The sequence below is a fragment of the Momordica charantia genome (genome assembly GCF_013281855.1).
Source record: "Momordica charantia cultivar OHB3-1 chromosome 3 unlocalized genomic scaffold, Mcharantia_2.0 BLBB01000003.1, whole genome shotgun sequence".
NCBI lineage: Eukaryota > Viridiplantae > Streptophyta > Magnoliopsida > Cucurbitales > Cucurbitaceae > Momordica > Momordica charantia.
The window spans coordinates 17,182,468-17,200,446 of record NW_028275161.1 but is presented as its reverse complement, the minus strand read 5'-3'; the positions used below and the strand labels follow the sequence as shown (position 1 = coordinate 17,200,446).

The 17,979-nt window shown below is 28.9% G+C and overlaps 2 protein-coding genes and 1 long non-coding RNA gene across 5 annotated transcripts; 2 read left to right on the top strand and 1 right to left on the bottom strand.

Annotated features, from left to right (window-relative positions):
* The first annotated feature begins 8,130 nt into the window (after positions 1–8,130).
* Positions 8,131–9,822, top strand: LOC148212483 (uncharacterized). Its single transcript, XR_015789818.1, has 2 exons — positions 8,131–8,547; positions 9,567–9,822. It is a non-coding gene; the product is annotated as an uncharacterized LOC148212483 (long non-coding RNA).
* A 3,318-nt stretch (positions 9,823–13,140) lies between these two features.
* Positions 13,141–13,782, top strand: LOC111012670 (cytochrome C oxidase biogenesis Cmc1-like protein). Its single transcript, XM_022286900.2, has one exon. The coding sequence runs from the start codon at positions 13,266–13,268 to the stop codon at positions 13,593–13,595; it is 330 nt and encodes a 109-aa protein (XP_022142592.1). The 5' UTR covers positions 13,141–13,265; the 3' UTR covers positions 13,596–13,782.
* A 530-nt stretch (positions 13,783–14,312) lies between these two features.
* On the bottom strand, positions 14,313–17,268 carry LOC111012758 (Glutathione S-transferase family protein). 3 transcript variants are annotated; one of them, XM_088121697.1, is made up of 6 exons: positions 17,113–17,268; positions 16,352–16,577; positions 16,090–16,266; positions 15,782–16,006; positions 15,036–15,164; positions 14,313–14,778 (listed from the first exon to the last, which is right to left on the bottom strand). In XM_088121697.1, exons 2-6 carry the CDS (start codon positions 16,562–16,564, stop codon positions 14,551–14,553), a joined length of 972 nt encoding a protein of 323 aa, XP_087977823.1. In that variant the 5' UTR covers positions 16,565–16,577; positions 17,113–17,268; the 3' UTR covers positions 14,313–14,550. The 3 variants fall into 3 exon arrangements, with proteins under 3 accessions (XP_087977823.1, XP_022142714.1, XP_022142713.1); XM_022287022.2 differs by lacking the exon at positions 17,113–17,268 and adding an exon at positions 16,670–17,104; XM_022287021.2 differs by lacking the exon at positions 17,113–17,268 and having other exon boundaries at positions 16,352–17,104.
* Between the last annotated feature and the right edge of the window lie 711 nt (positions 17,269–17,979).

Below are 17,979 nucleotides of genomic sequence, written 5' to 3'. Positions count from 1 at the left end.
TATTAACACTCAAAATGGAAAACATAGGTTGTTGACTCTCAATTTTCTCTATTTCTTTCCTAACAAATACAAACATATATATATATATATATATATTGAGAATTTTTTGGAAAAAAAAAAAAGAGTTGAGACATGAATCTTTGTGATAATTCTTTTTTTTTTGGACTAAGTGTTATATTTCTTTTTGGACTTAATTGTTATTTTCTAAATTTTGTGATTACTTACCAAGTACGAAAAGTCAATACATTCAACATCAAAACCTATTTATAAGTAAAAAATAATAATTTTATCTATGTTTTGAAAAAAAAAACAAAAAAGAACTTGAAACAAAAACAAGAAATAATTTATTTCGTCATTTCAAAAAATATTATACAATTTTGGAAATGTTTCAAAAAATGAAGAAAAGAGAAACATGAATAGTTATCAAACAATTAGGTTCTAAAGAAACAAAAAACAAAAGAAATGAGAATGTTAGAGTTCATTTGATATCGCTCTCCTTTCTTATTTCCATTTCAATACTTTTAATAAATAAAAATTATTTAATTGCATGACCCCAACACGCATGGATTCAAAAATAATAAAACAATATCTTTATTTATGTTCTGAAACAAATTGGAAAAGGAAACAAGAAAACTGATGATTTCTGTACAATTTATCATAATATTCTTAAAAGAAGAGAAACCAAAAAACATATAATTATAAAATACTTAAAGCTTCTTAATAAAATTAAAAACGACAAACAAAAAATCGAGAACTTTACCAAACGAGCCTTAAAATATTCATACTATTATAATAATACAATAAAAATAAGTGTATCTCTCAATATTACATAATATTTAGATAATAAAAGTGAGTCTCATACCATTTTATATATACATATAACTTTTGGCGATGAGCCTATTCTTTTCTACGAGCATAGTTTTAAATATCCGTCGATACGTTGATATTTTCATCGACATATCCATATTTTCACTGGGTTTTACATCGACATAAGAGATAAATCGACATTTTCATCATAGTACAAGAAAATCGACAAAATATGAAAAATAACAACAAAATATCACTAATATATACATAATATCAATATTAATTATTTTTAACTAATTTAGAAATAGGAAATTGTTTATTTTATTAATTTAAATATTTTTTACGATTTTTTTTATTTTTCTAACTTTTACAGAAATATCCATCGACATAGACATTTTGTCGATATTTCCACGTATATTTTTATAAAATTGAGACCTCAATATTTCTATCGACATCGACATTTAAAATTTTGTCTATAAGTAATAAAAAGATTTCTTGGAAAAGAAATAAAATTATATTTTTAAATATTGAAGTGTATGTTTGAGAGAAGAATCATGCAATTATATAGAGAAACTGTCTAATATAATCCACCTCATTCTTTTTTATTGCAAATTATTTCGATAGTTGATGGGCTTATTTCAGAAAATGGGTCAGCTTGGATTTCGTTAACCAAAAGCCCAAAAAACTTAAAAACAACATTTACGAATTTTTACAAAAAAAAAAAAAAAAGAAGAATGGAATATGGCTTCCTTTAAATATGTATTTTTGTAAAAGTAATGGTAGGAAAATAATATAAAAAATAATTTTAAATATATAACAATTTCTTTACTTTTCGTAGTTTTCTAATGCAACAAATCCAACAAAGAACTTTAAAAAAACAAATCCAACGACATGTCTTTACCTACCTACTGAGCTATACTCCTGTTAATAAATATAAAATTTTCAAATCATTGATGAGTTGTAATATGGGTCATCAATATATTTTGATTTTAAGCCTTGTTTGATATATATTTTATTTTAGTTCTATATATTTTTTAAATTATGTTTTCTTTCTCATAATTCAAGTATGTCTATCACCGTCCTTAAAAAAACACGTTTAAAACTCTTAACTAAATTTTGAAAAACAAAAACAAGTTTTCAAGAACTACTTTTATTTTCCTTTCAGTTTTCAAAATTTTTGGTTAGACTTTGAAAACGTGCTGGATAATAAAATAAAGAAATATATTAATAGAACTAGTATTATAATTAGATAAATTTTAAAAATAGAAAATAAAAAACAAAATAGTTATTCAACGTGACTTTAGTGATTTTGCAGCACCTCTAATTAATGTATTTCATATGCATGCATACAAAACAACACTGTGATTTTTCTACAAACGTAACATTTATTAATCAGTTAGATTTAAAGTGGATTTAGAATTAAAAATAGTATTGAAAATAGAAATTCCAAAATACACACTTTTTGTTTGGTTTACTATCTTATCTAAGTGTGTTATGAATTGATGTGGTCAATTGTTGGTTGGAAAATCAAATCAAAAGTGACAATGCATCTCTTCATGATGTTTCTTGTTTGTGATTAATCCAAAGGAGATTTATCATGTTTGCCATAACCAAATGTTTAAACATCATTAAGCCTATAATTAAATAATATTATAACATGATCATTGACATATATAGGAAACATATCACATTACTTGGTTCACTAAAGTCATTGGTTAGGATGGACAAAACTCCACATTAATCTCACCTACTCATTAATTAATTTAATTAATTAATGTACCTCTCTCTCTCTCAACTAGAAAAGGTAAGGCCCTTTAGGGTTTAAAAGGGCATTTTTGGAAATAGGGTTTTAAAGGGTTTTGTGAAAAATGGGTTAACATTATTTGAAGAATTATTCCATGGCCAAACAAGAGTCTTACTTAATTAGACTCTTTTGACAATTTTACTACATCTTAGGCTTAAGATAATAAAAGGAATCAAAATCTAAGTATAAAAATTTATAAGATATAGCTTTTAGGTTAAATGATTACTGTTTAGGGATGAAAATATCGAGGACATGTGGAGGACGCTCAGTGGTGTTTAGAAATAAAAGAATATTCCAGGTCCACCTCGAACCTACCGAGGAGACCTAATTTGTCCATATGTAAGGGTAAGTGTAAAGGTCAGGGTTCGACTTGAATGGGTTCGATCTGCTCAACCTCGACAGGTTCGACATGACAAAAGACAGGGATAACTACTGGTCGTGAGTGCTGTCGGACCCACTACATATAAATAGAGGGTCTCATTTCACGTTCAGGTATCAAATCTCACCTCGAACTTAATATCGAGTCCCACCTATACTGACTTGATCGTCGGAGAGTTTGCCCTCTTGTGCAGGTTCACTACACTGTTCAGGTCGAGTCGGAGATCGGGTTCGAGCTAGGTTTGTAAACACCGTTGTGCAATTCTTTGCGTAAACAATTACAAATTTAAGTTCCTATGGCTTTAATTAGTTGTTCTTACAAATTTCATTATCATCTTTATGTATCTTGATTATTAAAGGTCATCGTATGATCTCCTGCCATTTTGTTAAAGAGTAACATTAAATAAGGAAGTTATTTGTGGATGTGTGACAAATGAGCTCTACCATGTGATCTTTTTAACTTTAATAATTGAGAAACACATATACTTTTGATAAGTGGTTTTGAAGCATTATTTTGATGGAAAAGTAATTTTATTTTGGAGTGTAAAGTAGTAATAATTTCTTGTTGGATCTTTGTGATTTTTTTTAGAATACAATTAAACAATTAAGTGCTTATTTACGTTACATTTGACATGACAAAAATCACTTTTGTCGTTGTTAAAATCACTTATATTTTTATCGAAAATAATTGAAACAATGAGATCTTTCGGAACACTGGAAGATTGAATCTCAAATATCGTCTACATTTTTCCTTCTAACTTGAGGGTATTTATAGAATAACTAGATAATCAGGTGTTATGAATTCAAATATATGGTCATCTCCGAAATTTCAGGCGAACTGCACGCGTTAAGAAGGAACGCAGTTATATAAGCAGTTATCCATTTGAACGTTAGAGTCGAGTTCGTATATGAATGACCAAGTTCGGCAATTTAATCTTGCGCATCTTCCAAATTGGTTTTCGAACTCCTCATGGTTTTTAGTCGAACTTGCTGATGACGTGTTCCCTGGATAAATTTTAATCAACTTCATTTTCAAAAATCAATTATACTCGAATTTTTTTTTTCAAAATTACTCATTCTACCTTAACTCCCAAACTCACTCTCCATATTAATTTTCACCTAACATTGATAGATAACCCAGTAAAATTTTAATCGAAACGATTAAAGTTAATAATACATAATTTAACCTAATTGCCATTATTGGACTCATTGACTAATACTAAACCCAACTTTTGGGGTGCCCCAACTTTTAAGAACAAGAAATTGAAAGATTCCACAAGGAGTGGTCCAATGTGATGAGGGAAAGATGGAAGATGGGACACATTGATTTAAAATCTTACATTTTTAAAATTGGAAGAGAAGTGAAAAAAGAAGTCAATACCAAAATTGGAAGCTTTCCTGTTGGCTGTTGCTTGGTGCAAACTGTGAATTTCACCTTTAAAAATTTTGTTTTGTGGAAAGAAAGATTGATTTGGAAATTCAATCCATATAGATGTTTTCTAAAAGGTGTTTGCTTCTTTTCATTGTATAGTTGTATTATTATATTATCACTTTTGATCATTATATAGTTTAATTATTAAGGTCGGTCCGTTTGATAACGTTTTCACTTCTTGTTTACTGTTTCTAATTTTATTAAGAAATTTAAGCAATTGACAAATATTTATGTTTCTTATTTTTCATTCTTTTAAACATTCTAAAAAAATGTATAGAAATTTTGGAAACAGCAAAAATAAGTTTAATATTTTTGTTTCTTATTCTCGTTTTCAATTTATTCCAAAACATAAATAAAAATATTGTTTCAATCTCGGAGTGTTCAGGCCATGCAATTTTTTTTTCTTTTTTTAATAACTAGAAATAAAAAATTGGAGCATTGCCAACCTTAAAAGTCTTTTTCTTTTCAAACAATTTGAAAATAATATTAAAAAATATATGAGTGTATGTGTCAGTATACATCTGCCACCACAAAAAATACTTCCCTCTCAAAATCATCCCCTTTAAAATAGCGCTAAGGCACTTGTGTTATAACACATCAACAACATTTTATTAAAGAGTACAGAGCCAAATTTATTAAAATAATTTGTCAGGTTAATTATATGTAAATTATAAAATTAAGACACAGCTACAAAATCCATCATCATTAATTGAAAAAACTAATTTGAAAGGAGACAAAATAAAACCCAATAAGAAAATTAAACAAAATAAGGCACCATACTCTTTCTATTAATACTGTAAATATATTAAGGAAAAAAAAATATCGAAATGAGCATAGCTCAACGGTAATTGATATGCATTTTGGACAACAGAGGTTGTAAGTTTGATCCCCACCCTCATGTTGTACTAAAAAAAACATCATTTATCGGTCTCAAATCTCAAAAATTTTTAGATTATTATATTTTTTATCTTTTTTATTCAAAATATCTATTTTAGTCACATAATTTTTTTTTTAATATAGATCATCCTTAAGTTTTTCTTTACTTTTTCCTTTTCTTTTTTTAATAAACTTTGATCCTTGACTTTTATTTTCCTTAGTTTTAAAAAATTAATAACATGGTCTTGAGTATGTGTGTTGAACACACGCTACAACAAAATTGGCAATTAATATAAATTCTAATAAAGATGTATTTACCCACCAAAGCATAACTTAATTGGTTACAAATCGGAGGTTTGAATCTCACCCCTAAAAATTGTTGAACGAAAAAAACATGAACATGCATGTGTTTAAGCCACATGGGTTTGAGGCAAGCAATTGAATAAGCCTATATTAATATTAGGTGACAAAATAATACACTAAAATGGTTATTTAAAAAAAAATTAGCTAGAGAGAAAAACAGAACAAAAACTTTGGATAAAAAATAAGGTTTAAACAAAAAGAAATATATTGAATTTGGGGTTAGTTGAAATTATTCACAACCACACATGCACCTTTCTCTTAGAGATAAAGTTTATAAAAAAAAAAGGCAAAACCATGTGATCCAATATGTAATGAAATGTAATCAAAATTGATAACTTAAAAAAAAAAAAAAGGAGAAAAAAGTAATTTCTAAGTGGTCCTAATTCCATAGGGAAATTTTTCCATAAGCCATTGTGTGTTTGTCAACCAAATGAAAATTAAAGGCAGTGACCTAAGAGACAGAGGAAACTCCCAAAGCTAAGGACAAAGTTTGGAGCAGCTGCCTCTCATTTCAACTCATATATTCCACCAACTTCCCCAATTTATGGCCTTAATCCCCACCATTATTAAATAATGCAACTCTTTTTTTTTTTCTTTATGATTTTGTATTTTGTAGGCCAACTGCCCTTCTTCAGCTGCCTAATATATTACATAATGCACATGCCAATCTCCTATTTTTTATTTTTATTTTTAGTCACTAAAGAAAATAATGGAGTTTGATCGGAGATATATGTCTTAGCCAGTTGAATCTTAGTTTAGATATATTGGCTAATTAAGTTATTATCTAAACCTAAATTGTTAATGCTAATTCAAATATAATTAACTTCATTGGATTGATTAGGTACCTATTACATCATTTCAAAGGTTCATCGTTCAGTACTCCTTCTCCTCGTAATTTTTGAACTAAAAAGATTAAATAACTAAGCTTATCGTTAATTTATGTGTAGCTCGTTTCAATTTTGCTCAAAGTTTTAATTTTACATTCTTTTTTTTAATGCATTAGTTTTATTATCAGAATATAATAAATTAAGGGTATGTTTGAAACTTTTCGAACGACGGGATTTCAGTGGCTAAAATACCAACTATATTTTTTCTAAGGTTGCAATTCTCCACATTCCCACATTGGTTGAACTAAGGAAATCAATTTTGCCTCTAACCTAAAATTATTGAAACTTTTACAACCCTAGGCTTAGGCTAAGGACAAAATTGAATTGAAGTATTTGGTATAATTTAGCCTATATGTATTTAATTATTTATTAAGGTTCCTAATAAATCAAAAAAAGCTTATTATTCAATTAATTATATCACAAACCCTATGATTTTTCAGTTATTATATAGTTTTCATAAAGGTTTGACAACCTTGAAAAATGAAACCAAATAATTTATTGTGATTGAATATTTTAATTAAATATATGAAGAACCGATTTTTATTAAATCAAAGTATTGTCTATAGTTAAGTTAGTGGTTCAATTTGAAAAAATACAATAGATTAAGGTTTCAAAATATATAATTTAGGGTTTTATTTTTAATTTATTTTGATACTTTTTTATGGGGAAATATTTAATTATAATTAAGTAGTCCAAAAAATAAACAATTTTATTATATGAAAATGTAGACATTTAATGAAATAAAGACAATATTGGTGTATTATTGAGGTGTTTAGATTATGGTCTGATTATGAAACCCTAGATATATATAGCTAAGGCCTGCTGTTAGAAAATTTCATATTCACAACCAGCTTTTCCTTTTTTATTTTTTCTTCTTTAGGCTTCAAAATATGTACATAAATATATTGAAATAATAAGATGGTAAAAGGGGGCATTTATAAATTATATTATTTTGAGTAATACCTAGAAAAGATTTATTCTTGATGAGTGCAAAATGAAAAATTGGAGTTTTTTTATAATGTATATTACAAATTCAAATTTTGGACATTACTTTAATAACGTTACTATTTCTTCTTCTTTTTTTAGTCTAGAAAAATAGAGTTATGTCCCGTATCTATTTCTTGTTTCTTATTATTTATTTTTTATTGAGAAAAGAAACAGAAAAAAAAAAACACATTTGGCACCCATTGTTTCTTGTTTCTAAAATTTTAAACTAAAAAACATCAAAAACTTTATATTCAAAATTTTTGTGGTATAATATTTTTTGATTATATACCAGTCAAAATAATAAAATGATTTTTTATCTATATTTTTTAAAAGATTGGAAATAGGAACAAAAACTTTGTTTCCCAAAATTTTTACACAATTCTAGAAAAATTCCTTTTGAAAACCAGAAACAAAAACAGCTGAAATTAGACAAAAAAATAATAATAATAATAATAATAATAAACAAGAAACGAAAACATCACCTAGATTTGGTTTACGAGCGGGGGAGAAATATGGTCCCCTCCACCTTTTGATTTTTAACTTAATTAATTAGATAGCATGAATTTTAATAATTCAGCATCCAATAATAATATAGCTGTAAAATGACCAAAACCAGGCCATTTCATCTCTCTCCCATGGCTACAAATTAAGAGAGAAAGAAGTGAAGAAAAACATGGATGGACTAATCTATCCCTTCTTCCCCAAAATCCTTAAAAAGCCTTACCCTAATTTCAAATCTCAAACAAATCTCTCTCTCTCTCTCTCTAGCTCTCTCTCTCTTCTCTCAAACAAAATTTGGGGAAATATATGTTGGTTTGAGAGGTTGAAGCTGCCAGCATGATCTGGTTTTTTGAGATGTTTTATTGGATCAATTATAAGGGAGATGGGTTTTGGATCTTGATATTATTGTTTTTTTAGGGTTTAGTTTTTGAAAAAATCAGGTCATCTTGTAGCTTCAATCACTCATTCACCAACAAAAATTGACAATGCCTAATGTTCATCCTTCATTTCAGGTACATAACTTTTAATTTCTCTTAATATATTTGCCATTAATTTATGAATTGCTTCTAAAGGTTCATCCTTTTTAAATTTTCCCAACTGGGTTTTGGCTGTTTCTGGCTAAAGATCTGCCTATTGATGGATTCAATAATATTTTGGAGGGTTTTCTTTAAATTTTTTTTTTTTTTTTGGTTCTTCCAATTGATTTGTTTCAACTACTTTGCTATATATTGATGATTTCCCCAACCAAATCACATGGGGAAGAGCATTAAGTTTTGGAAGGAAAAATTATTGTGAGATGTTTGGAAGTGGAAGAAGTCAATGCTCTCTCTCTCTCTCTTTCTCTCTTTAGTAAAGTTTTAATCTTTAGGAAACCAAGAGATGTATAATGGGAATTAAGTCAATTATTCTCTTAATTCTTCTTCTCAAAAAAAAAAAAAAAAAAAACCCTTCTCTCTCTAGGAAGTTTTCATCTTAAAAGCAAAACCAAGATATGGAAATGGAATTGCAATTCTCTCTTTCAATTCCTAGAAGTTTTTCCTTTTAACTTAAAAGCAAAAACCAAGATATATTGGGATAATAATGGAAAGTCAAGTTTTTATCTTGTTTATTCTCTCTCTCTACAAGTTTTCATCTTTAAAGCAAATTCAAGATATGAAATTGGGATGTCCAATATTCTTCTCTCTCCTCACGTTTTCATATTCTTTAATTTAAGAAAAATTATTGATTTGCAATCTGGTTGCTGTTAATAATAGTTAGATTCATAGATTTCAAAAATCTTTATATGTTCATAATTCATCGCCATGGAATATAGATTTGAAATATTTTGCAGATTAAATAATCATCGATAGTTTGTACTTAATAGTTAATAGTTAGCTATTGTAACACACACGAAATTTGTTCCTCCTATTTGGTGAGAGTTTTCGAACCTATATGGATTCGGTATATAAGAAAATTCATTCTTGCTAGATACCTTTCATCTTCTTTTCTAATAGTTTCTCCTCATTTAACTTCTATCATTTTCATCTCTAAGACATAAGATTGTAGTCAACAGAAGCTCAACGTTGAATCGCAGAGGAAATTGCCCAAACTTTGGCAATGAAAGTCAATGCTGTTTCTATCTAAAAGTTTTGAGCCTTGAATGTCTTGTCTGATTGTCTCAAGCATCCATTCTCCAGAAATCAATGTAGCAGAGAGAAGAGACAAAACTGTGAAGAGTGTAGAAAAAAAGTAAAAAATCCATACAAAACAGACAAAAATAAAGTTAATTTGTGCTCTTTTCTCTTCCACTTCATTATTAATTTTATTACTTAAATTATATGCTTATTTCCAAAAAAATTTGTGTTGTGTTATTTAGTTTTTGTACTTTAAGAAATTTATAATAGATGTTTGGTGTTGTGTCTGACAAATTTTTTTAAATTAATTTTTAAATTCTAAAAAATAAATTGAACACAAAATTGAAAGTTCCAATATTTATTAGACACGTTTTTTAAGTTTAAAAATTTAGTGGACAAAATACATTGTTGCCAATCAATTTTGTTGGTTTAATGATTATGTGGGCGCATTTACTATATTATTTAAAGTTACACATCACGTTGATTTTGAGCGAGTTTAATTAGATATTTAGGGCATATTTGATATATAATGTTCTTGTTTCTAAATTTTGAGAAGCATAAACAATTGATAATTATCTTATTTCTCGTTTCTCATTTTTAAGAAATATTTTTAAGGTTGAGTAGAAATTTTGGAAACAATAGAATCAAAATTTTTGTTTTTAAATAATTATTTTGTCTTATTTTTTTTAAAGTCATTTTTTTCTTTTTAAAATTCATAATAAATATAAAAAAATAAATATAACATAAAATATTTGAATATTTAACGTTAAATTTTAAATTTATACAAAACTCTTATTTTTTTTCAATCTAAAATTTGAAGTAGCAAGAATCAAGAAATAATTACTAAATATGTTTTTGTTTATATATGTATATGTATATAACATATATAAATAATTAATAAAAGAATAAATATAACATATATATGTATATGTATGTATGTGTATGTATATATATATATATATATGTATTTATGTATATATATATATACACGTCGTCGTTAATACAGCGGTTTGATATAAAACTAAAAGTTAATGGCCTATTATATAATATTTTTAAAGTATAAAGATGGCCCAAATAAACATAATCCTAAAAACTCACCATTGAAAAAAACACACTCTTGGAAAGTATAAATATAAAATTAACCTCCACTAAAAAATTGTATAATTAAAAAATCTTAAAACATAGAGAGATTAAATTGAAAAAATATTCAAATATTAGAGATTAAAATATATATATACATCGCTAATACACCGATTGGATATCGGTTTTCGTATTTGTTTGGTTGGTTTGTAAAAGAAAAGAAAGCTGCAGCTCAATGTTGCAGATCAAGCCTAAGCATATTAATTAATTAGGGTACAATCCCTCCCTCTCTTGTCTTCTCATCACTGTACTCTCCATTATTCTTTGCTTTTGAATTCGACAACTTTGTTTCTTATTATGTCTTTCACATGTCATATAAAGTTAAAAGAATTTAAAATGTCAAGATGAAATGTCAATATCGATGTTGATATCGATAAGAAGTCAATGGAAATCACAACAAAGCAAATGTAGAATATGAAAATTTAAATTTAGGAACTCTAAGTGATAGTAAAATAGAAATATCTTAACTGTTAAATTATGTTCTAGAAGATGAAAAATGTATTGCATTACATAGTTTCGATATCGTTTTAATATTTTTATCACATTTTGAAGAAGAGGTATTGTCATTTTATATTTGATGTTGAACAAACTTTTGCATTACTTTTTAATACCTTTAATTTAATCGCGACGATAATAATATTTAGTATTTTTGTTCTTCAAAGTCTAAGAAATCCCGAAAACCTAACCACATGTGAGAAATATCAACCACAAAATAAAACATAGAAAAACCCAACACTAAAACGCACAAATCTAGCTAAAAACAACGTTGAACACAATTAGAAGAATTTAGTATCAACAAAAATAGAATATCTTTTCAATATTTTCCGATATGTGTTTGGTAATATATACATAGTTATCAACTAAATATTTAGTTGAATCTAAAATAATATTAATTAATTTAATCTATATTTTAGGATATTATACTATATTATATTTTACATTTTTCAATTCTACAAAAGTTAGAAGTAATTATAATACGACGATGTAGTATAGAAATGTTATTTTCTAAATTTTCACTATTTCAATGATAGAATGCAAAAACAGTTTTAAAATCAACAAACTCAACAATATCACTAAATCCATGTGATTCGTCATTAAATTTGAAAAACAAGTTTTTCCAACTTAAACACTTCAATTAAATAATACTAAGAGTTAAGCTCAAATAACTCAATTGACACCAAAAGATTAAAGTCAATGATTTTCATCGGTTCGAATCCCAATGTCCTACATATTAAATATATGTATATATTAAAAGGAAAATTAAACTCATATTAATTATTTATAAATATTAAAATGTAATAGACATATAGATATATAAGAAAGATCGTTCCTTGAATCCAAAAGGATTTTTTTGAGAGTCCAAGAAGAAAGTTGAGTGTGGGTCTTTTCAAGAAGAGATTTTTAAAATCTAAATTAGAAGACATTTTTGGGAAGGACAGAACAATGACCCAAGGAGAGAGAAATAAAATGTTAAATATAAGTTTGATCTAACCTATTTTAACAAGTTTTTAATAATCTTTTTAATATTTTTATAACTTGTGTATTCGTTAGTTATGTGCACTTCAAGTAGTTTTTAACAGATTGTGAATTCGATCTCCTATCCCACGTAAAAAAATCTATATACAATTTTGTTAGTTTAACATTTATCTGACACGTTGATGAAACTTTCATGACCAATTAACTACAATAATTATTTATAAAATTGAAAGTTTATAGATAACAGTTAAATCTCATTGGATAATCATTTTGTTTTTAGTTTTTCATTTATAAAAATTATGTTGATTTATTTTTTATATATTTTTCACCTTTCTTAAAAATACATTTGAATTCTTAGCAAAATTTCAAAAACAAAATAACTTTTTTTAGTTTTCAAAATTTGACTTAGATTTTGAAGATGTATTTAAAAAGTAAATAATAAGACAAAACAACATATATGGGTGGAAGTAGAGGCATGGAGATTTAACCTCTCCACGGAAGTAAATATTATTTACTGTTCGAGCTATATATATATATATATATATATATATATATATATATTACCAAACAAGGCTTAAGAAACCAAACTGGTCATTTAACAAAAGAAACAATAACTTATCATATATTTTTGTTAAAGTAACGATTTAATCTTTGAACTTAGCTTATAACGTTAAATTTTGTAATAATTTAATCTCTATCGTAAAAAATTTCATCAAAATTATATGTAGATTTTATCAGATAACTAATTTATAAACTAAACTACATGGGCTAAATTATTACCTAAAATTAAGAGACTAAATAAAGTTTAGTTCGAGGGACCCAATGTATATTTTTTTTAACAGAATAATAATAAAACCGGGAAGAATAGAAAAGAAATGAAAATTCAGGGTTAATGTAGTAAATTGCAAAATATATTTTCTTTTTTCTTAAAAAAGTGGGCATTTTATACGCTAGGTTAGGTCCTTTACTAATTTGCAGAGCAACTTTCCTTTCCCTCCCAAATGGTGTGGGACCCCATAGCCACATGGGAAAGCAATGGGATGTTACCTACCGGCGAAGCTCCGATCAGCGGCGGCGGCGTTGGCGGTTGCGAGCGGCTGGAGCAGGCTCTCCGAGACTGCCACAGGCGAGTTCCGGACGGTCCGGCGCGGCGATCGGCTTGCCGGCATCTAAACCGTTCTCTGGCGGAGTGCCTGGTGGCTACGGCTTGCCCTAACGAGGCGGAGGCGGTGCGAACCCTCTGCTCCACCGCCGGAACCGCTCTGAAGAGATCGCAGTGCCAGCAAGCTAAGTTTTCCCTCTCTTTCTGTCTCTCTTCTCTCCAATTATGAAACCCTAGATCCCTGAAATCGCCATTCATATCATCGAACCAGGTGCGAAGTCCATCGAAGAACACCGTCGGCGAAGCTTTTCTAATTGCATTTCTTTTTTCTTTTTATTTTTTGTTTGAGATCGTAAATTTATGTAATTTATTTGAGTTTTTACGAGATCGATCAAAAGTATACATTCTTTCGAGTATTTTACTGCGATTCAGCCCACATTGACGGGAACTATTGTTCTGAAAATTTGTTTTCGAAAAGATTATTAATTAGTTGAGTCCAATCTGCAATCATTTATATTTACAAAAATAAAATAAAATAAACAATATCATAAAATCGTTTATAAAGCAATTTCGAAACATGTAAATTTATTGTACTTATAATTAAATAAAATCTTTTTTGAAAAAGGGAAATCTTCACCATTCAAATTGGGTTTCCATAGATGGCCTAAACTAAAAGTGTTTTTTTAGAAATGGGCAATATTTGGTTAAAATTTTAACGAAGGATAGAAATTTTTAAAACTAATTAAAAACTTTTTTTTTTTCAAGTTTTACCTAATAAAAAATATTTTTAAAAAATTTAAAACTAATAAAAAGCACTTGAAGTGCTTTCAGAGAAACATTTAACTTACTTTCTTCTAAAAGTGCTTATATGATACATATTTCAAATACCATTTCTAATAAAAGTATAAAAAAACACACACACCATTTATGATAAATACACTGCAAATAAGAAAAAAAAAAAACTTCTCAAATATATTTTAACTCAAACTTCAAACAAGTTCTTCATAAGAAGAGGGGATACAAAGTAACAAACACAAACACAATAAAGCTCTTCTAAGAGCTGCCATTGGCAATGCAAAACTCTCGAGAAAATCTATCTTTTATCTCTATCATGAGGAGAATAGTAAACCATAAACACAAACTCTTGTAACAGTTGCCATTCACAATGCCAAACTATGAGGAAATTAAAATCTATCTCTATGGTGAGGAGAAGAGTAATCAATATTGGGGCCAAGAGGGATGATGCCAAATGGATTGATGGTAGGATGGCTTCCATAATAATGCTTCTTTATGTGTTGCATATGAACAGAGCTGCTTATCCCTTGAATTTGGTATATGTCTTTGGTGTAGTTGAACAGATTTGGGTACTCCCGCAGCAGTTTCTTGTTGCATTTGAAGTGGACTGCATAAACCTGAGCTCAAAAACAAACAAAACAAAAATACTGATTTATAAACTCTCCCGATAATACTTGGAGTAGCTATTTACGATACTATGCAATTTGTGCGACTAGATGTACATATTAGCCACTTTAATGTGTTCTTCTTATTCTGGTTGGAGGAGAAATTACCAAACGTCTAGCATTCCCCACGCTCGGCACCAATGAATGAAGGAGAATGAAGGAGAGAGGAAAAAATGCACATTTTTTATAGGATCAGTTGGTAGAAGTACCTCGTCGAATCTTATTATGGTGACAAACAGCCGAATATCTGCTTCGGACAATGTGTTCCCACAGAGGTATCGTTGCTTGGAAAGTATTTCCTCACATCTGTCCAGAGCTTCATACAATTCTGCCGCCGCCTGTAGAAGAATGGTTCATAATTTTATTTCTTGGTTCATAATTTTATTTCTACCTTCAGTAATACTTTCAGGTACTAGACTAAATTTATGGTTTTAGTAAGAGCATTCATGGATTCGGGTTGGATGAAATTAGAAAGATACATTATCCAATCTAATTACTCGAGTCGTAAATTTGACAATTCTTCTAAGTAGGTAAGGTGATGGATCTAATCCATTATAACTAAAATAAGACTCGAATCAACAAATTGTTAGAAATGTTATGAGTAAAAATGTATCTTAAATAGTTGATGAATAAGTAATTTTGTCATAGACAGAATGAATAAATTCAAGTTAGCTTGATTCAGCCGAAACTAGTTTGAAGAGAAATTATAGACCTAACCAACCTAGAAAAATTCAACTTATTTAAACCTGAACAGTTTTCTAAGAGTTCAACAATTGTGGGAGCGCCATTGGATTGAACTTCAACTTTAGAAAAATTAATAGGCGTCTTATCCACTGAGTTATACACGGATTGACAACTAACTGAAACAGGTGAGGTCGAATTGATAGGTTTTTTCAAGCAATCATTACTTTTTAACATTCTAAATTTTTAGCTTCTATATATAGTGAATGCTTACCTGCTCATAAGGCAGTTGCTTCCTTGCAAACCCACATTTATAAACGCCATTGTTAATGGCATTGTATATCCAACCATTAGTTTCATCAATTTGAGCTTGCAAATGAGGAGGATAGAGATCTAGAGCTGGATTCTCTGCTACATCATTGAATTCAGTATTGAGCATACGAATTATCTCTGAGCTCTCATTGTTAACAATGGTTTTGAGTTTCTTGTCCCACAGAACCTGTCAAGATGAAGAGACTGAGAGGACTGCATAACATCTACTTAGAAAATCAAATTAAAATCGCACCCGTGGCTGATACTTACTGGAACCGTGTACTTTCCGCTGTAATTTGTACTGGCAAGTTCATAGAGTTCTCTTATACTTTTAGCTCCATTCAAAGGGTCAGGTTCAGCACCTGGCTCCTCTGTATCAGAGCCAGGAAAAACCCATCCCATATGATAATCAGTTTCCTTGGTTCTTTCCCATATTGGCTTGACTGACTGAAAAAGAGACAGTGGATGCAAAGGGATCAGGCTTTCAGTAAAAACATCATGCACTCATTTAGATATGAAAAAGAAGATCTACCGTGAAACTGATCGCCTTTTCGAGCCCTTTGATCTTCAAATATGCAAGGCACCTGGAAGCCCAAGGACAAGCATACGATATGTAGAGATGATATCTGCCTGATTCTGGAGGAAAATGAGAGGAATGATCTCGGGAGATCAAGTTGCGAAATGTTGAAGCTGTTCTTTCAAAGGCACCAGTTGTAGACATTTCATCGAGCGCTGAGCGTGCCATTTTGCAGAAAAGCCTGAAAGAATGGTCCATAAGTATAGCAGATCAACTATATTTGCCAAAACATCCAAAGATATTCATAAACTGAGAGAATCGAAGTCAAAGTACATAAACATAGGGACAAAATCCTCTTCACTTGAAGTGAGTTCAAGGGCAAATCAGATTTCCCATTCTCATTCACAAGTTTCAGATTCATCTCCTTTTTCCTTCTGTTGAATCCGAAGATCCCATTTCGGATCAAACACAACAGAAAATTAGGCACTGGAGGAGGATGAGAAATTCGAAATTCGGAATAATCAGAAATCAACGTGAAACGGACCAGCCCGATCAACCAAAAGACAGAAATCAATGCCCACATCCAGCAAAACAAATACATGATATTAATCATTCAATCGGCGATCATATTTTAGATTGCACCAATCCAATCAGCCAATCAACAGTTTGGATTATTGAAAAGGTAAATTCAGATAACTCAATTCATAGGATGATTTTAGAAACATGAGAAGTTGAAAAGACTAAGAAGAATGAATAATCAGAGAGTTCAGAATTACCTTGACGATGAAGAAGATGAAGAAGATGAAGTATTCTTAAAGGCAACTGAAGCACACCAAGCTTGACTGAATTTCCCTTTATTCTTCTTCTTTCTTCCTTTTCGGGGGTTTTTTTTTTTTTTCAATTCTCCTTCCTTTTGTCTTTTTTTAGTTTTTTTATCCCTTGTTTTTTTGTTTTTTTTTTAACATGGAAGGTCGCTTTTGAAAAAGTTCTTGAAAAGGTTTCCCAATTTTTTTTATTTCCGGAAAATCATTAAAAAATATTGCAATGTAGTTGGATGATTTCATCCTCTAATCTTGTAGTGGAAGTTACGATGTCTTGACAAATTTGAGTTATGCTCTAGTCATCGAAAAATCATGAATTTACTCAATTGAACAAATCCTAATAGTTATGATTATTGTTGCTTAAAGCCTTAAATAATGTCGGTTTATTTTTGGAGATTTAAATCTATACTCCACATTTATTGTCTTAAAAAAATAGTTATTAATAATAATAATCAATTTACTCCTTTTTATGTATTATTATACACTAGAATTTCTCGTTTCATTTGCAATATAATGTCGTCAGAAAAAACAAATAAATAATTTTAATTTTAAGTGAATCATTTTTAATTTGAAAATTTTTTATTTTATTGAAATAAAATTCAAACTGGAATGAGCAGGAAATAATTACAACCTTTGCTAATTAATTTTCTGTTGTTGTAGAGATACATAATTTTTACCATTGCTAATCATTTAACTGGGAGTCGAGCTTTGCTTTTTTATATCCAAAGTATTTCAAAGTCTAGACCCAAAAGACATCAAAGGTTTTTAATACTAAACTCACGGACTTGCCAACTGGGTTGCCTTTTAGGGGCTAGTGATAAT

Excerpts from the sequence above, each read along its gene's own strand:
- LOC111012670 (XM_022286900.2), top strand. The coding sequence starts at position 13,266 with ATGGTGTGGGACCCCATAGCCACATGGGAAAGCAATGGGATGTTACCT.
- LOC111012758 (XM_022287021.2), bottom strand. The coding sequence starts at position 16,594 with ATGGACCATTCTTTCAGGCTTTTCTGCAAAATGGCACGCTCAGCGCTC. Across the intron at positions 16,267-16,351 it reads AAAAGGCGATCAGTTTCACG|TCAGTCAAGCCAATATGGGA; the intron begins GTAGATCTTCTT and ends TCTCTTTTTCAG. Across the intron at positions 14,779-15,035 it reads CCATAATAAGATTCGACGAG|GTTTATGCAGTCCACTTCAA; the intron begins GTACTTCTACCA and ends TTTTGAGCTCAG.